Consider the following 21,331-nt stretch of genomic DNA (forward strand, 5'->3'; position numbering starts at 1 on the left):
ATAGTATCGAAAGCCACCGAGAGGTCCAAAAGGACCAACAGAGTCACACTTCCTCTGTCAATTCCCAGTTGGAGATCATCCATCAGGCCGACCAAGGCAGTCTCCACCCCATAGCCAGCCCGGAAGCCAGTTAGAAATGGGTCTAGATAATCCGTTTCCTCCAAGACTGTCTGGAGCTGGGAGGCCACCACCCTCTCAATTATCTTGCCCAACCACGGAAGGTTGGAGACAGGCCTGTAGTTACTCAGCTCTGAGGGATCCAAGGTAGGCTTCTTTAGAAGTGGTATAATAATTGCCTCCTTAAGACTAGGAGGCATCCTACCTTCCCTCAGAGACACATTTATAATCTCTACCAGGCCTTCTACAACAACCACCCTGCCAGATAGTATAAGCCATGTCTGGCAAGGGTCAAGAGGACAGGTGGTAGGTCGCACCGTTCCAATCAGCTTGTCCACATCCTCAGGAGTCACAAACTAGAACTGATCCAACCTAACCACACAAGAGGAGACACCTCCACATCAGACATTGAAGTAATTGTGGAGACGGAGTCTAAGTCGGCCCAAATACGAGAGATTTTTTCCACAAAGAATTCATTAAACACATCACAGCGGGTAATCGATGGTTCCAGATTCTGATTCAAGTGAGGAGGGGCACATACTAGCCCTCTCACAACCCTGGACAACTCCACCAGACATGGACTTGCGGATGCAATACGGGCAGAAAAGAATTGCTTCTTTGCCACACCTATCACCTGAGCATAGGTCTTCAAATGAATCTGTCGGATTCAAGCCGAGTCTTTCTCCACTTGCGCTCCAATCGTCTACCTCACTGCTTCAGCCCCCATAGTTCTTCCGTATACCAAGAGGCCAGTTTTGAAGCGGGTTGGAGAGGATGCTTAGGAGCAACCATGTCTATTGCCCTGGTGAGTTTGCTGTTCCAATCCTCCACCAGGGCATCAACAGGATCACCAGCAGAGCCAACACTAAATTCCTCCAAGGCTTCTTGAAATCCTATTGGATCCAATAACCTTCTCGGGCGGACCATCCTAATAGGTCCCTCACCCCTACGAAGGTGGGAAGTGATTGTGAGTCCAACCGTAACCAGATGGTGGTCTGTCCATGACAATGGGGAAATCACAGGCTTCCCCACCCACGGAACAACAACACCAGAGTGAAAGACCAAATCAAGCGTGTGACCAGCAATCTGTGTGGGCCCCAAGACCACTTGGGATAGGCCCATAGTTGTCAGGGCCGCTATGAACTCCTGAGCTGCCCCGGACAAATCGGTCCTAAAGTGAACATTGAAGTCCCCCAGCACAACAAGCCTGGGGGACTCCAACACCAAGTCCGAGACCAAGTCCGTCAGCTCAGTTAGGGACTCTGTTGAGCAGCAGGGTGATCGGTACACCAACAGAAGTCCCAGTCTATGCCTGGTCCCCAGACTTAAGTACACACATTCGATATGGTCCGACACTCTAACAGGGATCCTGGTAATGGAAAGGTTATTCTTATAGACCACAGCCACTCCACCTCCCCGCCCACGGTCCCTCACCCGCTCCTCAACAGAGTACCCTGGAGGGAGAAGCTGGTACCACACTGGGCCCCTAGCCTCCCCTAAATGCTAAAGGGCAGCCTACAAGTTGCTTAACGAAAATAATATCTGCACCCCAACCCCCCCCCCTTTATTATTTCTGTACTCCACAGATTGCAGCAAATGCTCGTTTCAGAGCCCATAGAAGCTTTGGGGCAGGATAATTTTCAGCAGAAAAATTGTACAGAATTATAGGGTTAAACACCCTTTTCCTCTGGGCCATATTCCCGATCTTGAATCCTTAACACCATGGCCTGAACTAGTTGAGGTAGTTCCCACGCATCACAGTAGCTTGACTTTCATATTTTATATTCTCCTCTGCTTCCACCAACACTGAGTGTGCTGTGGAGTTATCTCAACTCTTCTGGATTCTTTAAAGTGAAGATAGGCAGCTGAAATAGCTCTTTATGGGCTCAACATGGCTACATGCATCTCTGTATCTGGGCAGAGGAACAACAATACAAAAGTGGCAATGGAGGCCTTCTTTGATTCCCACTCTCAACAGAGCTCCTTCAAACCTGTGGGTTTGAAGGGACGCTTAGCAAGATGACCTCCAACCTGGGTGAACTCTCCTCTCCTATCCATAGATGTGGGTTTCTTTCACTCTTCGGTCAGAAGCAGCAGCAACAATAGCATTCTACCTACTTGTTCCCACCCACCAGTTTCTCTCTCTCACAATGCCCTGTGTAGCATTCCAGTGCTCTATGGCATTCCAGTGCTCTATTCCAGTGCACTGTGAGGAGGGAAACTTAGTAGGCCGCAACAGCCAACTAGGATGCTGTTATTGCAGCTGCCAACCCATTGAGAATGAAAGAAACTTGTGTGTGTTGTCACAGTAAGGGGTGGAGGCACTAAGCTGGCAGCTGCAGTTGCTGCTGGGACCTTATCCTGCCCTGGGGGACAGGGTAGGCATCAGTTCTTGGCAGCCTTGGGATCACCAGCAGCTAGCTGCCCAAGAGCACCTTCTGCTGATGGACTTGAATAGGCCTCAGGTGTTCCCACAACATACAATCAAATACCCTGAGTGTTTTGAATTATCCCAGGGCTGCCAATCAGGTGGCAGACCTTATGTTGTGCAAGCTTGTCCTAAAGTGTGGTCCTTGGAGCCGCTCTGAAACATCTTGAGTCAGGTTGTCAGGAACTTATTTAATGAAATAGATTAGGTCACTAATCATATGGGCTTAAGGGCTAAAGTCACAGATTAATTATTTTTATGTCTTACGGCATTTGTTGAGACAAACACAGGTTTGCAGAATCCTATTACTATTCCTTTACAGATGTGTTATAGAATGTGTTATAGAATTGCTCTTTTCTTCTTCTTCTTCTTTTTTTAATAGAGAAAGTATCCTGACATTGTGGCACTTCCTGAAGGATCATCTGGAGACAGCATGGCCTTAAGGAGTCCTGAACATTCTGGGTAAGACAACTTGATTATATTGATGCAAGACTATGGTAAAGTGTCATAAAGTGTCATAAATTACAGGTGAAATTGTGTTGCCATTGACATGGACTAGATGGAAAGAATCAGTCACATTTCAAAAGTACAACTATTTTGGTATCACTGTTATGTGAGTTATTGTCCTTGAAAAATTCTCTGCTGAACTTGATGCTAATAGAACATGTTGCTAATAGAAACATCGGATAGACTGTCCCACCACTGTCTGATGTGAAGCAAGTGGCTACTTGGGACAGTGCTACTTGGGACAGTGCGTGCTTGCAGCTGCGATGCCCAAGCTTTAGAACTACCTCCAGCAGGCAACTGGTCTGGTCTTTTCCTTCACAACAACCCTGTGAAGTAGGTTAGGCTGAGAGAGAAGTGACTGGCCCAGAGTCACCCAGCTAGTTTCATGGCTGAATGGGGATTTGAACTCGGGTCTCCCTGGTCCTAATCCAGCACTCTAACCACGACACCACGCTGGCTCTCCATTATTTTCTTGCTGTTCCTTTTTAGACTAGTTTTGTTACTTTAATTGAATTTGCGGTGAGTTTATTCCTGTGAGCCACCTTGGGGCTTTTTGGTCGAAAGACAACATACATATTTAAAGCAAAGGTATGCTTACCTTACAGATTCAGCAGCAGCAAATAAAATTTGCCTACTGGAGAGCAGGCCCATTGTAGCTCCTGCTCTCCATCAATCGCCCTCTTCCACCATCATAGCAGTCCTTCCTAGATTCATAATGAAAGTGTCCTCTTTAAGAGTAAAAATGTAGCTCTTCATCCTAACAGCATTCTTTCAGACTCAGGAAAAGAGCACAGAGGGTCTTAAACACAGGTCCCTCTACGAGCTCCTCAAAACCAGGATAGTTCAAGCAGCTCTTACCTTGGCTAGAAAAAGACCATACAGAGCTATTTCAGCTGCCTATCTTCACTTTAAAGAATCCAGGAGGAAGAACTAAAATAACTCCACAGCACATTCTGTGGTGGTGGAAGTAGAAGAGAACATAAAAGATGAAAGGCAAGCAACTGTGATGCATGGTTCATGTGCTAAGGAGGATATTTTGTTTTGAATATATCTCATCAGTACTAGATCTGAACTGACAACTGTTGGCTTACAGGCACAAGTCAAAGAGCTTGTTTTGACCTTTAAAGCCCTAAACAGTTTGAGATCATAGTCTCTAAAGGACCAGCTTCTCATATTTATCAAACTGCCAGTCATTAAGATCAGCTTGAGGCCCTTGTGCAGGTGCCCCCCAGTTGGAGATCAACAGATGGTGACTGCAGAAAGAGAGGTTTTAGTGGTAGCACCTGGCCTTCGGAATAGATTTAGGAGGCACGTACATGATTGGTTGATTGATTGATTAAGTGCCATCAAGATGGTGTCTACTCGTAGCAACCACATAGAAAGATTTTCTCCAGGATGATCGGTCTTCAACTTGGCCTTTAACGTCTCGCAGTGGTGCATTCATTGCTGTCGTAATCAAGACCATCCACCTTGTTGCTGGTTGTCTTCTTTTTTCCTTCACTTTTCCCAGCATTATGGACTTCTCAAGGGAGCTGGATCTTTGCACAATGTGTCTGAAGTATGATCGTTTGAGCCTGGTCATTTGTGCCTCAAGTGAAAATTCTGAATTGATTTGTGCTGTGATCCATTTGTCTGTTTTCCTGGCTGTCCATGGTATCCTCAAAAGTCTTCTCCAGAACCGAAGTTCAAAAGCATCAATACTTTTTCTATCTTACTTCCTCAGAGTCCAGCTTTGGTATCCATAGAGTGTCAGGAGAAAAACCATTGTCTGAACAATTCTAATCTTTGTAGGTATAGACACGTCACGGCATCTAAATATTCTTTCCAAGGCCTTCATTGCAACTCTACCAAGTGCTAGTCTGCAGCATATTTGACTGCTGGATCCTTTACTGTTGATGGTCAAAACACTTACATAATCAGTGTTTATACACCAGAATTTTTTTTAAAAAAATTCACAAGAGTTTTAATTGAATTGTAATCCTACTGCTCTGAGTCGGATTTTATTACCTTGTGTCTTACTTATTAGTTTTCTGCTTGCATTTTGTTGTTGTCAAATTTTATTTAGTGTTAACTTGTGGTTGTTTTAACAGCCTGTCATTCACTTCAGAGACTTGGCAGAAACATGACATATTTTAAATAAATATGTATGTATTCATTTTAGAAGCTGTTTTTCCCTCTGATACATTACCAGTCCTAATATTTCTCAACTAAGGAATATATCTGGAACAAATTTAGTGACCCCTTGTGTAGTGGATTGCAACTTTTGTCTCAGAGCAAGCTCATGTGAGAGACAGAAATGCTTAATCATCCCTGCTGAGCTGCCTGGCTAGGCTTCTCCAAAAACTATTCTGTATTATGAGTAGGTTCAAAATGCTGCCGCCACTACTACTTTTCTCTATAGAAACTCTCTGGGCTTGGGATGGAATAACCCAGAAAAAACTCTTAATTTGGCTCTTGGACAAGTACAAAAATCTTCCACATGCAAGCCTACATACAGGTGAAACTCGGAAAATTAGAATATCGTGCAAAAGTCCATTAATTTCAGTAATGCAAATTAAAAGGTGAAACTGATATATGAGACAGACGCATTACATGCAAAGCGAGATAAGTCAAGCCTTAATTTGTTATAATTGTGATGATCATGGAGTACAGCTCATGAAAACCCCAAACCCACAATCTCAGAAAATTAGAATATTACATGGAACCAAGAAGACAAGGATTGAAGAATAGAACAATATCGGACCTCTGAAAAGTATACAGTGTACTGTGCTTGATTGGCCAGCAAACTCGCCTGACCTGACCCCATAGAGAATCTATGGGGCATTGCCAAGAGAAGGATGAGAGACATGAGACCAAACAATGCAGAATTGCTGAAGGCCGCTAATGAAGCATCCTGGTCTTCCATAATACCTCATCAGTGCCACAGGCTGATAGCATCCATGCCACGCCGCATTGAGGCAGTAATTGCTGCAAAAGGGGCCCAAACCAAGTACTGAATACATATGCATGCTTATACTTTTCAGAGGTCCTTAAGTGGCACAGTGGGGAAATGCTTGACTAACAAGCAGAAGGTTGCCTGTTCAAATCCCCACTGGTACTATATCGGGCAGCAGCGATATAGGAAGATGCTGAAATGCACCATCTTATACTGCACGGGAGGAGGCAATGGTAAACCCCTTCTCTAGTCTACCAAAGAAAACCACAGGGCTCTGTGGGCGCCAGGAGTCGAAATCACCTTGACAGCACACTTTATCTTTAAGAATACTTAGTAGGATTACAAAAATAGGTTTTCAGTGCATGCTTAAATGTTTACAAATGCTTTTGCAATGCCCTACATGTATTGGGCATAGGCTAGTGTTTCTTATTTCAATTACATTGCAGGTAAACTATATTACAACAGTATCCAAAATATGCAGAGCACACACACAAAAGAAACAGAACATCCCTAATACAAATTCTGACTAAACAAATTTTTCCATAGACTAAACTTCCCTTTTCCTTGAACTCACCAAACTCTTGATGGGACTTCAAGCCTCCTGTAATCCTGTCTTCCCCGGATTTACAGTTATCTTCTTGCAGCCAACCTCAGTGGCCGCATGTTCTCCTGTGCACCGCCTTCTTCTAACAAAGAACTCCCTTTTTCCTGGCAACAGCTGTCTAGGTCCCACCCACCTGGTGTGCTGATTGGCTGAGCCCTGGAGTTTACCAGCCTGTCAGTCAAGACAAGGGTTCACTTCTGGTTAACTCTTTAGAGGGAGGGGAGCCAGGTCACTATACCTTGATAGATATTTATGAAACAGTGACTGAACTGATGTACAGAGCTATAGCATCACATGTCAGGGCTGCAGCTGAATAGCAGATGGAATTTTAATTTCTTTATCATATTTATATACCACCTGATATGTGTATATCTAGATGGTGTGCATAATTTAAAATTCAAGTATAATAAAACCAGATACAAAAATTTTACAAATTAAAACAAGCAGTTTAAAATTAATTAATTAATTATAATTAAAAGCATGGGAGAATTGACTGAGTCTGGCTGCTATGATGAGCAGGCTAACAGAGCTGTAACACTCTGTGACATGGTTGCAGGGAAGCCAGAATGCAGCCCCAATGCTTTTAAAAACCGGCAGCTGCTCAAGCAGTGTTACATTTATCCTCATTCATGACCATGGGACTAAAGACAGCAATGCTGCTAGCAGAGATGCCCGTTCATATGAACTAATCACAGAGAGCGAGTCCTTCCATGCTTCTCATTCCTATTTGCAACAAAGGCCCTTACTAAAAACATGTGTGCTGAACTACATATGTACAACGGTTTTCTAGCACCTTTCCTCCCACTAGGCCTCCCCGTACCGTCCTGAAGCCCAGAGCAACTGCTGGATGTCTTCTGGCACAGAGCCAGGAATTATGTTTTTAGGAGATGCCCCAGCATGTACACATGAACTTGGTGCAGCTAATGGCACTCTCTTCCTTGCAATCACTAGTGTATCCAGCTCTGGCCTGCATGCCTCATACAGGCAGCTGCTTTAGCTCTCTGACTTTTAATCTCCTTTGCCTTGTATAGATTTGAGTTGATGATTATCTGGAAGATACATGTTGACAAAGAAGGAATAGTGACACCAGTCTTGGATCTCCTGAACAAAATACCAATGCCAGGTATATTTACACAGTATATTTTATATCCCTTTCCACAACTATGCCACTCAGATTTCTTACCTGTTCTAGTCCTCTTGCCCTTCAGGAATAATACATTTCCCTGCAGATATCTTAACAAATGTATTGTTTGTGGTGCAATTGCCATCTAGCACAATCTAGGGGCAACGAGATACATATGCAACGAAGCCCAAATAATGTTAAGGGGGTTTTTTGCGGGGGGTGGGGGGTCGTCTCAGTGAAAAGCTGCAAAAATCTTCTCCGAGGCCAGCAAAGCAGGAAATGGCTCTTGAATAGGAAATGTTTTACCAGTGGACCCCCCACCCCCCCTTTTTAAAAATAGTGGTCACAGATTTGGATAGTTACTGTCAGTCCCTTCCTTTTAAAAGATAAGTGTGCCAAGTTGGAGTATAAGTTGATATTTTGTAAATCCTGAAGATAAGAGTAGACAAAATAAAAAAAACACTTAATTTCAAGGAACATGTATCCTAAGCTTTTCCCATCCTAGCAACGTTACCACCTTTCCAAGCAGTGAGTAGAGACCTAGACCGGTTTAGTTTCAGCAAAGTGGCTGTATCCTATAGCCTCAGACTGTGCCCTGGGATTCAGTTCTTCCTCACACAAAATACATCTGGGCTGTTTCCTGCAAGAGTGGACTTGTTTGTAGGGCAAAAATGTGAATAAAGTTTATGCCACCATTAGTTTTGACTGTTCAGGGGGAAATTTGGCATATGTGATAACATAATTATACCCTTTATCATTCCTCCCTGCCGCCCCTTCCCCCAGTCGTCAGCAAAAGGCTTCAGAAAGCCGTGTGTGTGTGTGTGTGTGCACATCCCTGTGTTAGACTGTTTCAGGTTGTTCTATTTAAAGTGAACCTCACTCCCTACTTCCCCCCTCCCTTATCGTTCCAGAAGCCAGCAACTTTGCACAAGAAGCTCCCCACTGCTTCAGGAGCCTGCTGCATGTGCTTGGGATTGAAGCCTCCATTGAAGCACTGATCAAGTCACTTTGCACAGGCAAATAAGCTACCAGGATAATCTTAAGTTATGCATCTATACTTTTATTGAATAGAAACATTAAGTTATTTTCCATTTAGAAACCATATCTATAAAACATGCTATCTGTACAATTATGGCACATATATATATATATATATAAATTGTCATGACAAATAAATACAGCCATTTAAATACAAAATGCCAAATAAAATATACAAGTAGAGTGAATTTTGTTTTAAACACACACACCTTTCTGAATCAATGTACCAAAGTGGTGTTTCCCCCCACCCCCTTTCCATAGCATTTCCTGGAACCTCTTGAGATCAATCTGATAAATTCAAGTCTATTAAAAGTGGCAGTTTCAATTCACAGCTGTATACATGACAGTGATTTTTAGATAGACAGAAATACTGCAAAGCACAAGTTTAACAAAATCAAGTTTAAGTGTCTTAAGAAGATACAGTAGCACAACTACTACTTCTCCCACAACCTGTGATTAAAGACAAAACCATGTTCATTATACCGTTTTCATGGAACAGAATTGGTGATTTTTAACATACAGTGGATCAGAAAAAAAGGTTAGTTTACAAAATGTAAGGTGTTGGTTTGAGAATTGCCTATAGAAAGAGAAGACACTCCAGACCACTGACCCACATAACACATGTTCCAGATATTACCTACATGCTTTCTAGGCTCAGATCTGCTAAGATCAGCTTAGGTTTATGAAACTCTACCATGTAACTATATCAGCGTTCTTGCTGCTCTTTTAGAAGTGCTGCAACAATCCTTGCAAAAAGCAATCTCTGTTTTCAAAGGTCCTCAAGATCAAAATTGAAAGCACTTTTTTAAAGGGAGCATTTTAACTTAGTACAGTATATGTAATTTGACCTGTTTCCAATGGATTTTTCAAGACAAACTTAAAAGATGCAGGGTTATGTTACAGCTATCGGTTCTATTTCTTTATTTTATGCATTACTTTTGGAATGATGGGAATAGCAGCCTTCTTGCAGAAGCTTTACATGCTAAGAAAGGAGGACAGATTTCATTAAACATTCCGTACACTTTGGTTCTGCATGTTTGTGTGCATGCAAGTTAATCTTAAATAACAGCCACAGAACAGGGCCCTGATCAGGATCATGGGTGAAGAGATATTTAACTGCAGTTTTGACAAAAATGCCCTCAGCTGAAGCTGCTGCTATTTGCCTCAGGAAGGGGATCTTTTCAGCAAGACCAAAGCAGGAAGAGAAAGAGTCACCTCTCACCCACTGTGGTCCCCTCATCAGGCCTTTTGTACCTGTTATTTAAGCTACATGTTGTAATGTAATACACAGTTTGGCCCACAGTCCCATCTGACTAAGCTACTACCTGATACCAATGCCACTTTGTTCATGATGCAACCAACAATTCGACATGGCAGGCTTACTCGATTCAACCACAGCCTCAAGTCTTATTCCAGAACTATGTCTTAAACTGCAGTTCAGCTTCTTGAGGTTTAGTGACTTTTTCTACAGTCTCTAGTCTACCAAAGATTATTAGATTGGACAGATGTCATCCCAAGATACAGAATTTGATTATTAAGGTGTTGGCAAGAATCACCAAATGCTAGAGACTTGCAAAATAAGTATTTTTTGTATTATCAATAGGGATAGTGCAAAAAGGGACCTACGCTTTGAGCTGCTACTAAATAGCAGCTCAATCATTATGTTGAGTATCCATGTAGATTCTTAGGGACAGAGGTGTTAAAATAGATAAGCTGGTTAGATCACTGGTGACACAAGCAGAAGTAATAACATAAGATTATGCCCCTAAATAGATTAAAACAGATACTTTATTGTTTTGGTTTAAGCAGCTTTATCTCACAGAATAGACCCTTACCTACTTACAGTAAGTTTACATAGCAGCACTTGCCACTAGACAGACTGATGTGTGAAAGGTTCTGCTTCCTGTTCCTAAATAAGCCTGTAAATCATGATATGCACTCCCAGAACTTCTAAATCAGAAGCTCAAGAACCATGACATTTATTCACCAAAAGTCCTTGCTCTTGTGCAGTGCAGAAGGCAGCTAAGTCCTAGACTGCCAACGTTGAGGCATATTTTTCCCCCTATTTTTGTACATAAGAAGATAGGCAAAGGGCTAAACACAGGCACTTTTAGAGAAAATGTCCCATGCCAACGATAATTAATGCCTATTTAATGAGAAGCAAATTTCTGACGGACACTAATTACTAGAACATCTTGACTACTGCTGGGCTTAGTTTACCAAGCTCAAGAATGAACCTCAGGTTTTTATTGCCTAAAGGGCATTAAAAAACTGAAAGTAAAGTATGTTCTAAGCAAAGTATGGTTAGAAAGGGGGGAAAACCCTTTCGTTCAGGAAAACTTAAGTCCAATATTTAACTTCAAATGAGTATAATTGTGCTAGCACTCCATTGTTAGAAAGGGCTTCTTTGTGATTAAGTCATTTGGCAAAATTTTCACAGCAGCATCTATTACATTAAGAAAGCTAGTTTGCTCTAATAGTTTTACTCTAAGTAGCCAGAACTGTTTTTATCCCTAAAGACTCATCTTGTTTTGTAAGTGTATTTGCATGTATTTAAAAACATCTGAAACCGAGCACCACATCACCACTTTGTTTCCCAAAGTAGATTTTTTTACAAGTCTCTGAAAAAATATTCCTGCTACTATTAGTGCTGCGTATGTTGCAGCTTGATCTGTCAAATATTCAGCTCATGAATGTGATCTTGATGTGAACATTCACTTTTACTGTTTATTTTGAGCAAGAGCTACTCAGCAATTAACAGAGTAGCATTAGAACACCTCATGGGGACTCTCTAGCTCATTGGCTCAAGGACAAAAAGTTATTTTTGATGCTTCATAGTAGTCCCTTGATTCAAAACAGATCTACTTTTCCGGCACCTACTAGTGGTTGTAAGGTATGGCACACGTCTCTTTTACAGTGAATACATTCCTTCAAGGTTATTATATATTGAAAGAAAGGTGGTTGAGTGGTATTCTGTGTTTCTGAAAGGCAAATAAATTTAAAGCACAACTGAAAATAGGGGGGGGAAATATTATTCCCCATCTGTGTACAATTAAAAAGATAGCCAGTTACATTTGATGGAGAACTAGTGTGCAGTCTTCATTTTCTTTTAAGAGATTTGACATAACAGAGTCATCTTTGGCCTGTGTGTTCTTCAAATAGTAGTTGACAATCTTCGCATCCAGTTTGTATTGATGGTGGATGCTTTCATATGGCTTAAGGTCAAGGTCCAAAACAGAGACTGAAAAGGTGAATCTTGATTTAGAGGTTGGAATCACTGGCCTCTGCTCCAAACTGCAAATTGAACAAGATCAGCAAGTTTGGTAAAGCAAATCCCATTTAACTCCTGCCCACACAAAGAAATTAGAAATCAATGCACTTTTAGCATTCATCTGTTCTACATGGTAAGTCTACCCATTACCTAATCATAAACCAGGCAAACTTCAGCTGATGCTGCACTTTTGAAGTAGCTGCGGTCTTAAATAAAATACAGTGTTTCCCATCCAAACTGTGGTGCATAAAGAATTTAGTTGATCATGCCACTCTTTTTCCAACTAGTTTCCACCTCAGTTTATGCCAAGCCAAGCCAAGCTTCCCTAAAGTATTATACCACCAGTACTGCTGCATGAATGAACTACACTAAGGGGATAGGCAGCTGCTTATCTTAAGGTATTAGCAACAATTTTCTCCAGATGGCATTCTATCACCTACAGAAGACAAATACCACTGAAGGTTCCTGTCAGCCAAGGAATGTGTGTCTTAAATCTGAATGAAAACTGACTTGAACCGGAGGTAGTGTCATGAAGCAAAATGTAAAATGATGATGATGATGATGATGATGTCTACTTCTTGTACAACTCCTGCTCTCCTAGACGAATCATGGCTCTGCCACCACAAAAGGTTGGCTGTCGAATGATGGGTAGCTTAGAAACTATTTACTTACCTATGTGGCTGCAGATCACAATTCCCTTACCTGGTAAGTCTTGCCAGGTGAAAGGTTTACCAGCAATCCTTCCCCCTAGGATCAGTCAGCAGCCACACAGATCAGGCAGGCCTCCTTGGGAAGTGCACTGCCTGTCTGGTTCTAATCACAACTGCAGAAGCATCTTCAGGAGACTGAAGACTCTGCCTGCTCCTTTACTTGAGTTGGAGCAAAGGAAGCAGCAGCTGCGTCCATAAACATGTAAAGGAAGCTTTGACTTAAGCTTGAGAGGAGTAAAGTTCTTTAAGTTGTTGGCAGACACATGTATAAAAATGCCGGGGAGAGTTCCAGTCTACATCTCTTCTTCACTGCACCTTTGGGGTCAACTTATACTGGAACGTCTCCTACTGTGGTCTTAATGCTATTCTTATTTGTTCCTGCATCTATAGTTCTTAACTTGGTCTATGTGTTTTAAGCTGCTTTTATTCGCAAAAATTTCTAAAAACTAGTTTCTTCAGATTGTTATATATTTTAGAATGCAAAGAGATGATATAGATAAGTGAAGGCTCCTGGAGTTCTTTTGGAAACATTTAGGCCTTTGCCAACTGCCGGTCAGTGTAGCAAATATGCTGCTTATCAATGCCCAATCAGTACTGACAGAAAAAGGAGCACGAAGCCTTTTTTGCCAGAGAAGGCAACTACACCAGCCAACAGTGCCCTTCATCCAGCACCTATGGATGTCATCCACACTGAAGCACGTCAGTATTCTGTTAGCCCACAACATGCTCAGCAATCGATCCCAAACTTTCAGTTAAGCTTATGCAGCACTTTTGCTTGCTTTTCTTTGAATAGCACTCTTCACCTGTGAACTTAAGCAGTGCAACTAGGTAACGTATACAAGCTGTTTTGTCGTCTGAAACGGTTGTTAAAAGGCCATTACCATTCATCCTGGAGGCAAGGCGAAAGGGCAATCATGATGGAACAGTCCTTTGCTGTCATTGCAACTCTATACTGCTGAACCTGTAACAAAATCAAAACACGGTTCTTCTAACAGGCAATTACATGAGAACTAGTGACACTCTGGCCACTTCACACATGCAAGCCAGCTGCCTGTTTTGGCAGTGCCAACTGTAAGAGACTCCTGTACACAGATGCAGACTGCAGGAGTCAGAGCCTTTTCCATGATGGCTACCGCCCTTTTGCTCATGTCTTGTCAGAAATGGCTGCTGGCCACTGCTAACTATACTCTCGGATAGATGGCTTACACAGATGATTCCTCTGCACTATCATATACTCCTGTAGAGAGTTCAGCATTTGACCAGGCAAACAGATGTCAGTTTTACTAGTTCTGTTATCCGATGACTTGATGAAATATTTCACCACACTCCAACATTCTAGTGACCAATCAATAAGCTTTTAACCTTATCTCTATTCCAGTGACCCACAACAGCAGCAAAGATAAAATTTGTTACAGCAATTTGTTATTTCCAGCAATTTGTAGACAAATATGTTTATACATTAATACAACACTTTCCCACAAAGTTCAAAGAAGTTACAAACTGAAGCAATTAATAAAGCCAATCCTAAGTAATAAAATATAGAAATTAACAGAACAAGCCATGGTTTAATCTGTATCAGGGGAAGTGTGGGTGTCATGGTCTCCATGGTTGTCTACACATTGCTCAGATAGACATATGAAAGTTTACACCTGTTGGCTTTGACTAGTAACTCCAGCCCTGGGAGACCCCTCATGTCTTACTATGCAAACACACAGCCAGAGGCATGGAACTTGGTGCCCAAGAGTGATGCAGAAGCAACAGCCAAGGTTGCAGCCACTACACCTATCACTCACAGACTTGGTCGCGGAACTCACGTTGGAGTCTTCCAGACTCTTGGTGCTGGGGGACTTCAATGTTCATTTTGGGCCAATTTGTCCGGGGCAGCTCAGGAGTTCATAGCAGCCATGACAACTATGGGCCTATCCCAAGTGGTCTCTGGACCGATGCATGTTGCAGGTCACACGATTTGGTATTTTACTCTGATCAGGGTGGTGTTCTGTGGGTGGGGACTCCTGTGATTTCCCCATTGTCATGGACGGACCATCATCTGATTAAGGTTGGACTTACAACCACTTCCCACCTCTGCAGGGATGAGGGGCCCATTAGAATGGTCCTCCTGGAGAGGATATTGGATCCACTAAGATTCCAAGAAGCCTTGGAGGGATTTAATGTTGGCTTTGCTGGTGATCCTGTTGATGCCCTGGTTGAGAATTGGAACAACCTGCTCACCAGGGCAGTAGACACGATTGCTCCCAAGCATCCCCTCTGACCCGCTACAAATTTGGCCCCTTGGTATACAGAAGATCTACAGGGGCTGAAACGGCAAGGTAGGCTACTGGAGCGCAAGTGGAGGAAGACTCGACTCGAATCTGACAGATTGCGACATAGAGCACATCTAAAGATCTATGCTCAGGCAATACGTGAGGCAAAGAGGCGGTTCTTTTCTGCTGGTATTGCCTCTGCGAGTTCACGCTCAGCGGAGTTGTTCAGGGTTGTGAGGGGGTTAGTATCTGCCCCCCCTCCCTTGAACCAGAATTTGGAGTCATCAGTTACCCGCTGTGATGTGTTTAAGGACTTTTTCGCAGATAAAATCTCTCTGATTCGGGCCAACCTAGATGGAGACTCCACAATTAATTTGATATCTGAGCTGGAGGTGCCCAGCGACTTCTCTTATGTGATTTGACTGGATTGGTTTCAGTCTGTGACTCCTGAGGATGTAGACAAGCTGCTTGGAGCGGTGAGGCCCAGCACTTGTTCTTTTGACCCTTGTCCCACGTGGCTTGTTCGATCTAGCAGGGAGGTTGTTGTAGACAGCCTGGTAGAAATCATAAATGCTTCTCTGAGGGAGGGCAGGATGCCTCCTTGTCTTAAGGAGGCAATCATTAGACCTCTTCTAAAGAAGCCTGTATTAGATCCCTCAGAGTTGAGCAATTATAGGCCTGTTTCCAACCTCCCATGGCTGGGCAAGGTAATTGAGAGGGTGGTGGCCTCTCAGCTCCAGGCGGTCTTGGAGGAAACTAATGATCTAGACCCATTTCAAACTAGTTTTCGGACAGGCTATGGGGTGGAGACTGCCTTGGTTGGCTTGATGGATGATCTCCAATTGGCGATTGACAGAGGAAGTGTGACTCTGTTGGTCCTTTTGGATCTCTCGGCGGCTTTCGATACTATTGACCATAGTATCCTTCTGGAACGTCTGAGGGTGTCGGGGGTGGGGGCACTGTTTTACAGTGGCTCTGTTCCTACCTCTCGGGTAGATTCTAGATGGTGTCGATTGGAGACTGTTGCTCTTCAAAATCTGAGCTTAAGATGGTGTCCCTCAAGGCTCCCTACTTTCTCCAATGCTTTTTAAAATCTACATGAAACTGCTGGGAGAGATCATCAGGGGATTTGGAGCTGGGTGTTACCAGTATGATGATGACACCCAGATCTACTTCTCCATGCCAACTTCTTCAGGAGCTGGCATATCTTCCCTAAATGCCTGCCTGGAAGCAGTAATGGGCTGGATGAGGGAGAATAAACTGAAGCTGAATCCAGATAAGACGGAGGTACTTATTGTGCGGGGTTGGAACTCTAGAGACAATTTTGATCTGCCTGTTCTAGATGGGATCACACTTCCCCAAAAGGAACAGGTTTGCAGTCTGGGAGTACTTCTGGATTCACACCTCTCCCAGGTTTCTCAGGTTGAGGTGGTGGCCAGGGGTGCTTTCTATCAGCTCCAGTTGATACGCTAGCTGCGCCCGTTTCTCAAGATCAATATCTTCAAAACTGTGGTACATCTGCTGGTAACCTCCAGACTTGACTTTTGTAATGCGCTCTACGTGGGGCTGCCTTTGTACATGGTCTGGAAACTTCAGTTGGTTCAGAACGCGGCAGCCAGGTTGGTCTCTGGGTCATCTCGGAGAAACCATGTTACTCCTTTACTGATGGAGTTACACTGGCTGCCAATAGGTTTCCGGGCAAAATACAAAGTGCTAGTTATAACTTACAAAGCCCTAAATGGCTTAGGCCCTGGGTACCTAAGAGAGCGTCTTCTTCATTATGAACCCCACCACCCATTGAGGTCATCTGAGGAGGTCCATCTCCAGTTACCTCCAATTCGTTCGGTGGCTACACAGAGACGGGCCTTCTTGATTGCTGTCCCAAGATTGTGGAATGCGCTCCCTGCTGAGATACGATCCTCCCCATCTCTGGCAATTTTCAAAAAACACCTGAAAACCCATCTTTTCACCCAAGCTTTCTCAGCTTCCTAAATTTTGGGGGTTTTAATATCTGGTTTATTTTAAAATTCAAAACCTGATTTTGGGGGTTTTAATCACTGTTAATTGTTTAATTATTGTTTTAAAATATTTTAAAATTGTTGTATTGTTTATTTGTTTTAGCTCTTTACTGTTTTAGTGGTGTGTTTTAATTGTAAACCGCCCTGAGCCATTTTGGAAGGGCGGTATACAAATCAAATAAATAAATATGGATAAAAAGATATTGTAATGCAAATCTATGCTGGCCTTGGGCCGAAATAAATACATACATACAATGCAAATCCAGCACTTCTAGTGCAGAAAGATTGGGGGAAAGAGTAGATATCAGTATCAGAACTACAATAAAATTAGCCATTGTTAAAAGAGATAAAGTATGTATGGAGTGAATTGCCAACAACAAAAGTTCTCTCTAGTATACAGCAAGCCAAAAATTTTCATATAAGCTGGACTGAATTCAGGGTGCCATGGTAAGGCAGGGATAGGCCAACGTTGGCTTTCCAGCTGTCCAACTCCCATTAGTGGTAGATCTGGGTCGTGATCTGTTGAATCCATTAGGGTTCTGCGCCTGCGCGGAAGCCTCTCGGAGTCGGGTTTTACAACTCCTTTTCGGCACCTGCGCCCCGCCCCATGTGGCTATTTAAGGCGGGAGGAACAGCAGGCACCTCAGTTCCTTTGCGACCGCCGTGGAGATCGATTCACTTGGTTTCTACAGCTCCTCGTTCTGGTTCCTTAAATCTTCAAAACGTTCTGCTAGTCTTCGTCTTTCTCTGGATTTATGGATTTTCACAGAGGGCAATGGGGTTTTAAACTGGGTGGAAGCCAGAGCCCCTGAGCCATGCGCTTGAGGTAATTTTTTTGATGTAGATGAAGGCGCTGCCAAAACATCCTTATATATCGCGGCCCTTAAACAGAGTTCTCAATTTCTTTGAGTTTGTTTTGAGAACAATTGGCAAATATTTACAAGAGGACGTAACGTTTGCCTCACCCAGACAGAGCAAACATAAATTATGAGCATCTTGTGAGGGCAATTTAGCCTTGAATTTTTAACAGCGTTTAAAAGTCTTTTTCCTCTTCAGGGTATCCATATCGACAAGATAGTTCATTACTCTCAAATACGTGGTTGGTAGACAGTCCGAGGTCAAAGCCAGGCAGCAGTCCAATCAATTTGTCAAACGAATTCGTTTAAGAGTAGACAGAAACGCTAAGCAATCCAGGGTCTTATGTCCGAAAAAACAGTCCAATCAGGCAGCACAACAGAATCGCAAGGCAGAACGCTTAACAAGAGGTCCAAGGTCAGAAGCCAGAGAAGACGAAGAATAGCAGAACTCTTTGAAGATTTAAGGAACCAGAACAGGAGCCGTAGAATCCGAGTGAACCGATCTCCACGGCGGTCGCAAAGAAACTGAGGTGCCTGCGCTTCCTCCCGCCTTAAATAGCCATGGGCCGCCTTAAATAGCCAGGGGTGGGGCGCAGGCGCCAAAAAGGAGCTGTAAGACTCGACACTGAGAGGCTTCCGCGCAGGCGCAGAACCCATTCTAATGGATATCAACGGATCACTACCAGATAATCAGTTGGGGGGGGGGGGAACTGTTTTTCAACAATAGCTGGAGAGCCAAAGTTGCCTGCCACTGCAGAAGGGTCATCAGCACAGTAATAAGTAACATTGCTAGCAACTGTTCTTACCTGGTTTGGAATACAAAATGAGTCCAGCGTGAAAGGCTTGGCTGTATTACAAACCAGACACAGCCCCCCTCAAAATTTATTCTTGGCTCATAATTCAAGCTGGCACCTACTATTTTAGGGTGCCTCTCTTCCCTGGCACCCAACACATTACCAGAGCACCATCCTAAGCAGCAAGAGTTCAGGAAATGTAACTGTGACTAGGAACACAGAAGCCGCAGACAACTATATTTCCTAAGCTTCCTGTCACTCGGGATAGTTCTAGGTGCCAGGGACCCTGGTCCTGTATGGCAGCCACCAGCAAGATTTTTGTATCACCAATGGATGTGGGACAAGGGGAGTGTGCATGCACAAACCCTATGGTGCTCCCAACTTCAAGAGTACAACAGATCCAAATTTGGAATTTGGCAGGAAATTTAGATAATTCCTAAATTGTTGGTGGTGAAGAGCCAAGTTCAGAGTTCGAACAGCACTGAGGAGAGTCCACCCACTGCCACTAAGTAATCAGTTTGTGTGTTTGTGGTTTTTAAAGTCAAAATATTTACTTGCCATTTAGATGGTTAACCAATTATATAACTTAGTTCCAAGTAATTTAAGCAAGAATTCCACTACTACTATCCCATTGCTATTTACATTAGTCAGGAAAAAAAATAATTAATTAATGTTTTTAAAAACACCTTAATGTTTAAAAAAAAATAGCCTTCACGTGTCTTCAGCAAGGTCTTAATTCAGGACCTGCAGCAGTTTTCATATCACTAATGTGTACTGAAACTATGGATAATTAGTTCCAAAAGTGAAATGGAGCATTAGCTCCCTTTGAAACAGGTACCTTTGTCAATGCGTATGCTACTGTTCCATCATCTTCAGTTGAGAGATCTAGTAGCTTCTCATAGAAAGATTCATTGTAAGGCCCATCTATCTGTAACATGCTCCTGATAAAAATAAAAGATGGGTTCAGAGAATAGATCAAAACTGCATGATGATTTATGCTATACATGCACCCATCATTACACAATTTGGGCCAACTTTGTTCTTGTTACACTTTCCTTACTACTACATATCTGACTGCTCAAGAAACATGTACTTTCTATAAGTGTGGCTGTACCACCCTCTAGTGGTCAAATCTAAATTACAAGAGTTAATCTGTGGAAGTATCACTGCAAAACAGGAAGTTTAAAAAATGCTAACCTTTAGTATTTGGCGTGACCATCTGTACCTTGCAATTAACATGCCCAAGAAGAACTAATTGTAACCACCGCATTTGTCAAGCAAAGACAACTCACACAACTCATTATTTTTAAACAGTAGGCATGAAGCTCATTTAAGAGTTAGCTGTTATAAACCACAACGTAAACTTATAAATGCATATTGTTGCCTCCCCCACTCAAACAGTTGGGTTTTAGACAAAGTGGGGGGAGCAATTGTGAAGAGAACAGTTGAGAGGAACAAGATCTGTTGATACCGCTATTGTGTTTGGGGAGCTACCGCCTTTCCTTTTTCTGCCTAGCACACAGTGTCAGAGGCCTTTCAATCCTAGTTACCTTGGCAAAGGGCAGGCTGCTGTATCAATTGTCAGTGATTTGGCAGTGTGCCATTTGGATCAGTGTACATAACTTCTACAGTTCTGGAGTTACAAGCAGGATATAATGCTACAGATTCAGGCACCTGACCTAAGAAACCGAGCCAGGGCCTGTTCAGACAATACTTCAATCCTCAAGATTATACCCAGAATAAATCTCCAAGCTCTCTCCTGGAGGATCAGCAGGGAGATAAAGATGCTTCTGTGGGCCAGTGCAGCATCTCTCCAGTTTTACCAGTTGCTGCTCCCATTGTGAGGGAGATGCATGCAAGAGCTCAATGCCTGTTCCCTGACATCACCCAGGGTGCAGTCCCAGGGGAAAATATCTTCTTCTGAAGAGAGCTTTAAGAAGCCTTAATGAGCCTTTGTCAGCCAAGTTCAAAATTGCTCGTTCTATCCTCACTAAGCAAGCCAGCTGTACCCATGCAGAGTTGAGAACGGCATCATGCAATCTTACCTCTCATTAGGAAACTCTTCCAAGTATTGCTCTACTCTGTTGTACAAAGGATAAACACCCTCAATATCCAGCATGTCCAACATCTGAGCCTGAAGTGTTTTGTAGAGGAGACATCCTCTTGGCAAACCAGAGGTTTCTAATTTATTTTTACCTGAATGGAAGACAGGTTTTGAAAATATATGATCATTCACACTCTAGAGCACTGAAGAATTACACATGGTCATTTTTTTTTACATTTTAAAACAGAAGCCAAATGTTTCACCTCTGTTACAAAAGTACAAATTGCAAAACAAATGAAAAAAGGCACCAGGATTCAGTGCTAGTTTGAAAGGAAGTTTCCAAAAGAAAAAACTAACTAGACCTTTTACTGCTCTCCAAGCTATATATTCAGTAATCCAAAAACCTTCACACTTTAAAAGCATCTTAACTCTCAACTTAATGTTCACCTGTTCTCTAAAATGCATGGAAATCACAAGTTAAGGTGCACATCTTTGCTTCTGCATCATATAAACTGTAAAGACTTTGTTTATATTTTTACTATATTTTTATTATTATTCTATTACTTATTTTAATAAATATTTATTTATTCTTATTTCTCTGTAAACTGCTTTGGGAACTTTTGT

General features: G+C 42.7%; 2 protein-coding genes across 3 annotated transcripts in view; one reads left to right on the top strand and one right to left on the bottom strand.

Annotated features, from left to right (window-relative positions):
* CENPP (centromere protein P) overlaps positions 1–8,940 on the top strand; it is a 281,077-nt gene extending 272,137 nt beyond the window's left edge. Inside the window, exons 7-9 of the mRNA XM_053301081.1 lie at positions 2,928–3,007; positions 7,623–7,714; positions 8,626–8,940. Coding sequence (XP_053157056.1) covers positions 2,928–3,007; positions 7,623–7,714; positions 8,626–8,738 — 285 coding nt within the window. The 3' untranslated portion in view covers positions 8,739–8,940. The remainder of the gene's footprint in view (positions 1–2,927; positions 3,008–7,622; positions 7,715–8,625) is intronic.
* IPPK (inositol-pentakisphosphate 2-kinase) overlaps positions 8,759–21,331 on the bottom strand; it is a 48,823-nt gene continuing 36,250 nt past the window's right edge. For both annotated transcript variants that reach the window (XM_053301076.1, XM_053301075.1), the window contains exons 10-13: positions 20,709–20,859; positions 19,502–19,604; positions 13,615–13,694; positions 8,759–12,046 (exon numbers count right to left, since the gene is read on the bottom strand). In XM_053301076.1, the coding sequence (XP_053157051.1) occupies positions 11,821–12,046; positions 13,615–13,694; positions 19,502–19,604; positions 20,709–20,859 (560 nt within the window). In that variant the 3' untranslated portion in view covers positions 8,759–11,820. The remainder of the gene's footprint in view (positions 12,047–13,614; positions 13,695–19,501; positions 19,605–20,708; positions 20,860–21,331) is intronic.

This window comes from Hemicordylus capensis, chromosome 2 (genome assembly GCF_027244095.1).
Source record: "Hemicordylus capensis ecotype Gifberg chromosome 2, rHemCap1.1.pri, whole genome shotgun sequence".
In the NCBI taxonomy this organism is placed as follows: Eukaryota; Metazoa; Chordata; class Lepidosauria; order Squamata; family Cordylidae; genus Hemicordylus; species Hemicordylus capensis.